Genomic DNA, 11,231 nt, shown 5'->3' on the forward strand with positions numbered 1-11,231 from the left:
ATATATATATATATATATATATATATATGCGGAAAATGGTTGAGATTCTCGGTTCCAAGCTCGATGTAATCCTATTAGAGTGCTGCACAGCCACAAAATTCGTCGTTCAAACGTGACACGTGGTACATATAAGTTAAGGCAAACCCCTAATCCTCAGCGCAGCAAATACGAGCGGTAAGGCGTTCCTGGACGGCACACTTACCGCGCAAGGGACAGAAATGAGTAATCCTCTCCAATATTCATGACATTGAAACGTTTTCCATATGTTCTTAAAATATGCAAGACTATAGGCAGAAATACGCGGTTATAACTAAAAATCGTCATCTCAGTAAACAAAATCTTTAAATTCGCTCAATTCCAATTTCCGTGCCGTAGAAATAAAATACTGTATCTTATAATAATCGTCGCGAATAAATATAGATAGATCACATATGAGCAGTACTTTGTGCAACACACAACGTGTTTCATAATTTTGATAAAAATTAATATTAAACAATTAAAAATCTTTAAAATGTTCATGTATTTTATAACTTATATCACATCTTCAATAGTTCAATAGTTTCCTATTTCCCATGTAAATGTTGGTGACACTTTGGCCAGCTCTGACATATTATAAATCATTTTTATATCAAAACCAATAGTGTTGAAATCTAAAGAATCGTAGCAGCTTCAATGAGTTTCAATCCTTATTCAAAAGTGACGCGACACATTTTTAGTTGTGTCGACTTAAATACGCGACCACAAATCATCCATCCTCCTAACACGGCAATTCTCCGACGTGTCGCATTTTTTCATAAGAAAAGGCTAAAGAGGTTACATCGGATGGGAAAGGTCAAGAGAGTCTCCAAGCGACTCAAGGCAGAAAAGTTTTGATGTACGGCGTTGTTATACTCCGAATCGTCTAAAGCAAATTAAGATTAATGCGGTCAGCCTTTCTCGCAGGTAGAATAGCTGAAAGTATCCAGGAAGAGAAACTGGGACGATAACATATTCGCCTTTCGGCGGAGGGTTGAAGCGCGTGGGAGACCGTATTTCATCGATATCGTACTAACACCGTTTCACCGAGTTCCATGGAAATGAAAATGTGTAGGCGTAGTTCCGCACTTCCGCTTCATGTTTTGCGTTTTTCCATGATCGGCAAATTTATAGCTGGACATTTTGAGGCGTCAGTAAAACAACACATGTCTATCAACCGCTAAATACTAATCGGGGAAAAGTATAATGACACACAGAGAAAGAATGCACTTACGTAATTTATGTAAAAAGATTTTAATAATTATCGCGAGAAAGCTTCTTCGTGGTAATACGAACGGTGTACCAAGTATAATAATCATAATGCGACGAAGCAAAATTTATTAGCCGTTAATGCAACTTTCCGTGGCGGAGCAGCAAGGCCATATGCAACCCGAGAAAAAGTACCCCTGAAAGGCGAGAACGTGGTAAATTGTCTCGAATTCAGGGAACCTCGGCCACCACCCACACGTTCGTGCGCTCGTTAAAGCGGATCCTCCGAAAAAGTGGCATAAATCTGATCCCGGGGCATGGTTATCGCCAAGGTGTAATCTCACAGGCGCTTCTAGGTCACTATCTAGCGTTACATATATGTGGAAAAAGTTGTCTGATACAAAAACCACCGGGAAGTCTGCCTCGTCGGACGACATAATTCTTCACGCGTCGTTAATTCATTTCATCTTGCGATTATTTACCTTAACACGAAAAAACCCCGATGTCGCCTCTTTATTATTACCCTCGTTTTTCGACCTACTCGGAATCTAATTAGTATAAAGTCGCAATTTCTCTAAACATATATAATTAATATTTCCAAAATGCTAGATCGTGTTTATTATAAATTCAAGATATAGGTACATGCTAAATTAAATTAAAATTATATCAATGCCGGGCTGCCCAATAAAAGCTAATTATCTATTCCATCTCTTTGCCGCATTTCATCAAAAATGAAGCATTGTTTCCGGAAGGCGCGGTTAAATCGAAATGATATTCCACATAAACGGGAACATGGAACGGATATAAACGCCCACTTGCACCGAATGCATTTTGTCGATCTATGCCAGTTGGCCAATATCCACGAATTTGTACATGCGTCTTTTTTCTATTCCATGAATCGACTGATCGCTTCATTTGATATATGACCCACATAGCGAAAGCATCGCAATTTTAATTACAGCGTAAAATATTTCGGAATATATTACAGATATTGCATATAACACATATTAAACATGACGTTTATTGCCTCATTACAATTATGTCGATTACGAGAATATTAATTACGCTTAAATAAGCGTAAAACTGTAACCGACTGAAAATTCTATGAGTCACTTCTCCGTTTCATAAATATCGCTAATTACCTAAATTTAAAATATTAACGAACCATTAAGAAATATTGTATTTTATTTGTAAATTCTGACAATATATACTCGCTCCTCACAATTATCTGCAATTGTTACAATATGGTTTTATCACACAAACGAAAAGCGCTAAGTGAAATTCTTTTCGATGCATGTCACCCTCAACATCGTGATACTATATATCGATAAAGCGAGCTAGTATAATGCAAATTCCCAAAGTGAACACGTTTTTCGTGAAAACGTTCCCGCATAAGCATAACTCATGAGGAGAAACATGAACCGCGAATTGAAACGAACGACACGTCATAGAAAGAATTGTTTGATCTATAGCTGTGTTGGGAACGATCGCCCATCAATCTTCTTCCCATTTCCAATATTGTCGAATTAATTTCACGCAGTGAGCCGCTACAGTTTATTATGCTATGAAAACATTCCATTTCATTCGGTTTTAGTATTCTGGCTCTTCTTTAGAATATTAAAATGTATATATTTCCTATTTATATTTCTCTTTTCCCTTTATTCTCTTTAAAATTATTTGTAATTTTAATGACTCAACATGTTTATTATATTTTCAAATTATATTTTCACAAAAGATATTTATACTCTATACTTATATACAATATTTTATATTATTTGAATTATTTCATAAAATACACATAAAATCCTTTTTGATAAACACTTACAATTAGTTTGATAAAACACTAACTCAATTAGTCTCTCTCTCTCTCTCTCTCTCTCTCTCTCTCTCTCTCTCTCTCATTTTTTTAATGTTATAAATATTAATATAAGTTAAATTTTATATCAACTTGTGCTCAACTCAAGTTCATTCACGACGCCAAGTAAGAAGTGATTAAACTTTTAAATATCCTCAACGCACATTTATAAGCATTACCTAATTAATTAATTAGAATTAATGTTGACTTGAGTCCGGTATTTTAATGCGGTTCACCAACATAAGCTCGAATTAAAATGAAGTATAGTTGCCCCTTATCGCCCGCATGTTCGCATAATTTAATTAAATGCGGCAGAGACAGATACTAATAGCATGCGCACGGATTATCCACAAACTTTCTTTGGAATGCGTCGCTTTGTAATGGAGAATAAATTCGAATGCGCCGAGTAGGCGATTTGTATTCGACGCAAATGAAACGTTTCCGGTATCGTTACGCATCGTTGCTGGTCGAAAAATGGCGTGCAATATCACAGTAGTGTGCACACGAGACTAAATGAAATTGCCGTGGCAAAGAATGCTGTCGAAGATACCGTCACACCAGCATGAAATGCTCACGAGTATTGCTTCCTTCCGCAAAGTATTTCAACGACATGTGCTCCGGCAGGATGTAATCGCGCGCAATATCCAAGCCAGACACGCAAAAGTTTGAACTACGTACGTGTTCTCTCATCTGCACAATATATTATAGATAAAAAAGATGAAATCGGGAGAAAGAGAGAAAAGTGCTACTTATTATATTCTGAAATAAAATCTTTCTGGACATGCAGTCCAAGTGTTGACGACTATCTTACACAAAAACATGTTATAACTATAATAATATTTGACATTACACTAAATATAACAGCGAGTTAAAATGAGATAAAAGGCGAAGATAAAAAGAAGTAAAAATCGAAATAATGTAATTCGCAAAACAATTTACGAAATAAACAAATCTACTGGTACGTGAAGATAAATTTTAGCACGAATGTATTGGTATGAATGCAGTTTTTAAAATTCTTTTGTAGAGATATGTATGCAGTTTGAACGACCAGAATAAATCAACTTTTTTAATTGAGGAAAAGAGAAAGGAAGACAGAGAGTGTGGTGTATCAGTGGGATGTTGGAGATTCAGGTATATGTCGTGACATACGAGTGTATTTATTGTCTAAACGCAGCAATGTTATTACTCCGAAAAGTGGGCCAATGTTACTTGGATTAAAATCGAACTGATTAAAGTCGAGCTCTCAGAAATTGAGTTTCGCTGACGGAAGCTTTGCACTTTAATAAAGACTCTGCAAGTACATTATTTTCTTCATCATAACGTTGATGTATTATATCGTCGTAAGATGCGTATACTTTGCAAACTACGGAAACAAGAGCTTAATTACTGCCTTACAGTTTTATAGACTAATCCCTATACTACCTCTTGACCCCAGCACTTTGGTTGCAACAGTGGCGTTGTAAGCCACAAAGGCTAATAAAGTAAATTCATTCTACGAGAATAAATTGAGACGGTGGCTAAGAATGCACGAGCACTCAAAGGCTTAGCTTTGAGAAAAGTATTTAGAAAAAAATTCAAAGTTCCTAATTTATCTTTTTCGCAAAGAAGGGTAAATTATACGCTCCATTAGCAGATAATTACCTCTAAGATCTATTTAAACAAGAAGTTCCAGAAAAATAATGATAGATAATTTGAAAATCTTAAACCTTACATAATTATTATTGTACATCAACTTTTGGCCATTGTTTTCAGGAGAAGAATGGAAGTTGAGAAAATGCATTGCGCTCATCCTCTCTCTCTCTCCCCGCACGCACGCGTGCGCGCGCGGCTTAATTACGTTAGCAATTTGCTAAAAAAAAAGAAGGAAATAATTAAATTATTCGGTTTGAAGAATATAGCAATTTATGCCATAATGCATCATCATGTTAAGATAAATGTTGCTGCAAAAGTGATGGCCCGTAATATTATTTTCGCACATCTTATAAATATTAATTGTCATATATCTATGCATTAGAGATTTCGTATTAAGAATTAATTAAATTTTTCAAATATTGTGACAATATTAATGTAACTTTCAAATTAAATTATTAGATTTGTGAAGTTTATAATATAAAAACCTCTCACACACACACACACACACACACACACACACACACACACGCACGCACGCACGCACGCACGCACGCACGCACGCATATACACACAAAACACAAGTAACATTAAATTTATAATATTTTTCACAATTTTCTATAATGCTGTTTTGTGATAAAACGACAATTTAAATATTTATTAATAATTCCCAAATATGTGTTCTGCATATCCAATATATTTCAAATACTTAAATATATACTGTATTTTCACGAATACAATTATATTCTTGGCATACCGAGAAATTAATCTACGATAAATAATTCCTTAACATTATTGCATTTCTGAATAAACAATGGATTAAATATACGTCAAAGAAAATTATATCACCGTATTAAATTAAAGAGATTATTCAGCATAATAATTAGTTAATAAAGGAATATACGCAGCCATAAATATCAAAGAGTAATTAGACTTATACTCATCCATATGCATGATTTCACCGTCGTCATATTGTGCAACTTTGTATTATCCATCGTTCCCGTTAGACCGCAGAAAAGTTGAAATGTTTTACATCGAAATGGACTACCAGTATATAACTTCGACGCGTCGCATATCTGATTGAAAATTCCAAAGTTGCGAAATTAGCGCTACGAGTTTGTTCATTAAACATCACAATTTGCGGCACAGATGGCAAAGTTACCAATGTCCATCGAAAGTGTCCGCTTCCCACATTCATTGGTCCTTATTTTCATCGTACATTCGGAACTAACCAAAAACATATAGTATTATGATGAAAAGTAATCTCATTATGTTTCGCGTACGATTCAATTTCAATCTCTATTTAAAAGCGTGATTAATTATTAGTATACGTAATTGATTCAATCTAATTTGCATTTCGACAATTTCAATTCGACAAATTATTGTTTCAAGACAAAAATAAAATTTATATTTATATTTCTCTTAAATGACATTAATAATATCCGGACTATTATATAATTGATGTAATTCTGCGTTGTGTAATTTTCTCCATTCGCCCGTTTCCTCATCGCGTTTTGCCCCGATGATTTTTCGAAGTACTTTATTTTCGAAAGCCCTAAATCTTTTCTCGTCTTGTACTGTAAGTGACCACGCTTCGCTGCCATAAAGGACTACCGGTAAAATAATCGTTCTGTAAATTCTAATTTTTAAGCGCCTAGACAATATCCGCGAACCGAGTAGTTTCTTAACCGAATAGAAGCACGCAAATGGGGTACGAGGGTCACAAATGGAGGGATCTGGCTCAGGGACGGGAACAGTGGCGGGATTTGGTATTTGCGACAATGAGCTTTCGAGTTCCTGACGCCTAATAATAATAATAATTTCTCTTAAATTCTTACATAGATCTTATTTCAATAATTAAATATAATAATTTCTTCATCTTATGAATTGCCTATAACAAGTTTTGCATCGTAACTAGATAATATTATATATTTATATCACTATGTTAATTATATATTTATGTAATTATATACATGTAACTAATCAGGTAAGACATTATATTAGCTAGTCATTAGATTCAGCTACAGCTTCTGCGTGCTTAATATACGAGTACACTACCGTCAGAAAATTTAGGACCAATGTGATATAATCTTAAAACACATAATTTATGGTAAAATTATAAAACAAATAGTGCAATTCTGATCGTTGTTTTTTTACTTAATTATATCTTCAAGGTCATACTGTGCTGCAGTAAAAAATAAAATTGGACTTGCGAATATTTTAAATAAAAAAAACATAAAAGTCTTTAAAACGCTTAATCTTAAACTTTCTGACGGTAGTGTATAATCACTACTTTTTTTATATTGTTTAACAAAATTTAATAAAACTATTATTATTTATCGAATTTGTACTGAATCAATCAGGACTGTAGATTTTTGTAATATCGAATAATCAAATGTTGCAATAATTTTTAGACCGTCAACAATTTCTACAATCGATTGCTTCTCTTTAAAAGCACAAAGCAGAAAAGTTTATTCTGCACTTCTACCTAATTTTCCCGAGAGAAATCGTCCCTTTCTTTCATCGCTATAAATCTCCTACTACCTTCTCCGCGAAATGGTGAAAAATTACCCTCATTCTTATTCACAAGAGCCACTTTGCAGACTAATGATGCCGTAACCGGTTAGATTCAAAAATGTGAAATAAACTTGTGTACCGGCAATAAAATGTAAATTCGTACTATTTGCAATCGGCATTCGAAACGTATTATATATTTTGTTTCTGTGTACGAAGATAACCCCAACTTCTAAATCGAAGTCTCACAATATTAATGTAATAATAAATCATTTATTCTAAGTTAAATAATACACACACAAATATTCTTTATTAATTAAATAATTTGAATGTTGCATGCTTCACAAGAAATGGATTAATGTAAAAAAAAAACATAATGATAAACTATTTTTTAATAAAATCAACATAAAAAAAATTTTTTTTAATATATTCTACATAAAAATATATATGTACACACACACACACACACACACACACACAAGTTTAAAAAAGATTTTACGAAATCTGGCTTTAAAGATTCACAGTTGAGGTGAGAGTCGGATCAGATTTTAAAAGTTATTTTAACCGAGATTGCAACCAAATCCCTACAATCCCCCCTATTGATTCAAGATACCTAAAATTGAGAATATAAAACGATTATTATGTGTAAATAAAGTTAAGTAAGAAAAAATCTTAAATTGCGTTAAAATCTACGCTTCTACAACTCAAATTTCAGTTTTTAAACAGTAGTATCCGCTACATGATATTAACTGTCATTTTATAAATTTATTTTAATGTGTTAATTTTTCTTATTTCAGATTCTATTGGGACCTCTGCATGCTCCTCCTACTGGTAGCTAATCTGATAATTCTGCCAGTCGCCATTAGTTTTTTCAATGACGACCTAAGCACTAGATGGATAGCCTTCAACTGCCTTTCCGACACGATATTCCTTATAGACATCGTCGTCAACTTCAGGACGGGTGAGTGTCATTTGATCAATTTGCTTGTTATTAATTCCCCATTATAATAAATTCTCGTCACTTTAATTGGAATTCGTGATAAAAGATTTTAAATTCGCAAATGTGTACTGCTGAGAAATTCCAATTTTAATCTTTCATATCAACAGGATTTGTGCAAGAACATCTGCATTGTCGCAGTAACAGTTAACAATATTAGTAACATCTTTTGAAACTTTCATATAATACTATTAGGTGTTGCTTATACCATAGTATCTTCGCAACATACAAAATTCCACTTGACATTGCATTTCGCATCATTTCCTCACAATAATCGACATAAATTATGATGTGTCGAGGATCGAAGCATTAACACACATTAGAATATTTTACAAAAACTCATCTTTTATACAGCTTTTATACGTGATAAAAAATTTCTCAAGACTTAATATAAAAAAATATTTAAAAGTTAAATCTCAAGTAAAAAATACTTAAAGAAATACATCAATCATATTCTCATCAAATTTTTCTAAAATTATTTTTCGATATCTTGACTTGTACAACTGTACAAATTTAGAAATGCAAATTTTGAAAATTGCAAAATTGCCGATAATAAGTAATTTTTTTCTTCTTTAAGAACAAAACCAGCGAAATTTTCTTTAAGAATTTTTCCAATTTTTTATATTTAAAATTTCAAGAACGATCTACCACTTTGAAATTTTGTCTTTCACGCGTCTTTGACTCATCCTTGTTACGTTCCCCAAGTATAAGATACCGGTAAAAACAGACGCAGTGCAAGATGGATCATTTATTTGCGCTCTTGCCGGTCTCGACAATACACAATGACAGTATTGTTAGGGGAAGAGAATACTCCTAACTCCTTGACATTTCGTTATTACCAAGGGATTAATTTGAAACATGTTTGAATCGGTTTCGTAAACGCGGAATTAGGTCACGAACTGCGACCGATGGAAATCATTATATTATATCGCTTTGTATCGATTCGCGATAATTAAAAATTTCTAAGTCACATTATTCCGGCATCCCGTTCCAATATTTTTTTTAGCACGGAATAGTAATATTCTTAATAATTACTTCTTTTTCTTTTACTTATACCTATAACAATTCAATGATTGTTTTTTTCAATTGTTAAATTACGTATTATATATACATAATGGGTGCATCAGATGCGCGAGAACGGCAACGTGACAAACTGTCGAATCGATGGCAAGTCGCCAGAGCGTGAGGTAACAACATTAGCGTTTTTCCGGCAGCTTGAGCTTCGCAGGCTTTGGAAAATCATTGATGTGGAAAACACCGAAGTGAAATTCTTTCGTTGCAGGTATAATGCAGCAGGATAATGCCGAACAGGTGATACTGGATCCGAAGTTAATCGCGAAACACTACCTCAGGACTTGGTTCTTTCTCGACCTCATCTCCTCCATACCATTAGACTACATTTTCCTCATATTTAATCAAGTAAGTATGTCTACATCGTCCTACGCAACCTTACATATTCCTTGTTAAGTCGTAAGTTATTAGCTCGCTACACACAACTTTGTGACAGAGCTGGGCTAAACATGTATTTGAAATATTTTTATTTCAAACACAGTATTTATAAGACAATTGTATTTTGTATTGTACATTTCAACGGAGCATATGCAAATATTTTGTATTTTGTATGTCATGGAAGCATATAAAAGTATTTTGTATTTCAATATTAATAATGAAAGATTGAAAGTATCTTGTATTTTGTATTTCCAATAATAAGATTGACAATTAATTATTATTATTATTATTTAAATTATAAAGTACAAAAAACTTACAATTTTTCGATTTTAAATACAAAATACGTAATACTTTCATGTGCTCCGCTGAAATACAAAATACAATGCCCTGCTTTATGAAAAATCATCAAAATAACTTTCTAGTTTCTCTTACCAAATTAATAAATAATACATTTTCATGTACGTACAACATTTTTCACGATACATATATAAAAAAAAAATTGATGTAAAAAAAGACTTTTTTAATTCTTTATATAATTTCTCTAGAATAATATACTAAATATCAAATTAAAAAGAAATGAAATAGTAAAATTTTAAAAACCTAAAAATAATAACACTAATATAAAATAGATATAAAATAGAAATGTCTTATAATGTATAAATATAAAATAATTAATGAATCATGAAATGATCTTCTGAATAATTTTCTGAACGATTTTCTAAATAACTCTGGATATTTGCACACTTGTTTACTGACACTCGGAGAGTCAAATATTACAGTAACAAAGAAATTCGCAAGTTTCAGGACTTCAGCGAGTCCTTCCAGATCCTGCATGCTGGACGTGCTCTCAGGATCCTCAGGCTTGCAAAACTGTTATCACTCGTTAGATTACTACGTTTGTCAAGACTGGTGCGGTATGTCTCGCAATGGGAAGAGGTCTATGTGAGTGTTCTGCTTACTATACAGCACTGTTCTTATTTTGTAAACATACGATACGTGTAGTTCGTGTATAATTTACGTATATAAAAAAAAAAAGAGAAAAGGAGAAGCGTTTGGTGACCTTTAACGGATTCAGGAAGCTGACAAACGATTTTTCCTCCTACGAAACTACTGCTTTTCCTGTAGACAATGAAGCTTAATGAGTTAATTAATGTCGATTGTCAGTTTTTTTGAATCTATCAATTGCAGAAATCATCTTCCGCATTTTATGTGGGATATTAAATAATTATGTCTATGCCTGTGATATATGGTCGCTGTAGAGAATCGGAGGAGATAAAGGCAACAAGTCAGCCCACTTTCGTACCCTTACCGTGGATATTTCGTATTTAACTGCAGATGGCTCATTGAGTCTTACTAGCGAAGTTCTCACGTCAGTGGTGGATTCTGTCTGACAGGCAATCTTTTTTACGAAGTCTTCTCGAATTTGCACTCATTAAATGAGAATTTCATTCTCACTGTGTGCAAAGAGTCTCCCTTTGTCATAAGATTTTCATCAATAAAATTCAGTCGATCGAATATATATATATATATATATATATATATATATATATATATATATATATA

General features: G+C 33.1%; 1 protein-coding gene across 8 annotated transcripts in view; it reads left to right on the forward strand.

The window, feature by feature from the left end:
• Positions 1-11,231, forward strand: part of LOC108753780 (potassium/sodium hyperpolarization-activated cyclic nucleotide-gated channel 2) — a 73,259-nt gene that overhangs the window by 40,732 nt on the left and 21,296 nt on the right. For 5 of the 8 annotated variants that reach the window (XM_018495674.1, XM_018495671.1, XM_018495672.1 and 2 more), the window contains exons 3-5: positions 8,020-8,183; positions 9,502-9,638; positions 10,467-10,610. In XM_018495674.1, coding sequence (XP_018351176.1) covers positions 8,020-8,183; positions 9,502-9,638; positions 10,467-10,610 — 445 coding nt within the window. The remainder of the gene's footprint in view (positions 1-8,019; positions 8,184-9,501; positions 9,639-10,466; positions 10,611-11,231) is intronic. The other 3 variants (XM_018495670.1, XM_018495673.1, XM_018495677.1) reach the window with 1 other exon arrangement.

This window comes from Trachymyrmex septentrionalis, unplaced genomic scaffold (genome assembly GCF_001594115.1).
Source record: "Trachymyrmex septentrionalis isolate Tsep2-gDNA-1 unplaced genomic scaffold, Tsep1.0 scaffold71, whole genome shotgun sequence".
NCBI lineage: Eukaryota > Metazoa > Arthropoda > Insecta > Hymenoptera > Formicidae > Trachymyrmex > Trachymyrmex septentrionalis.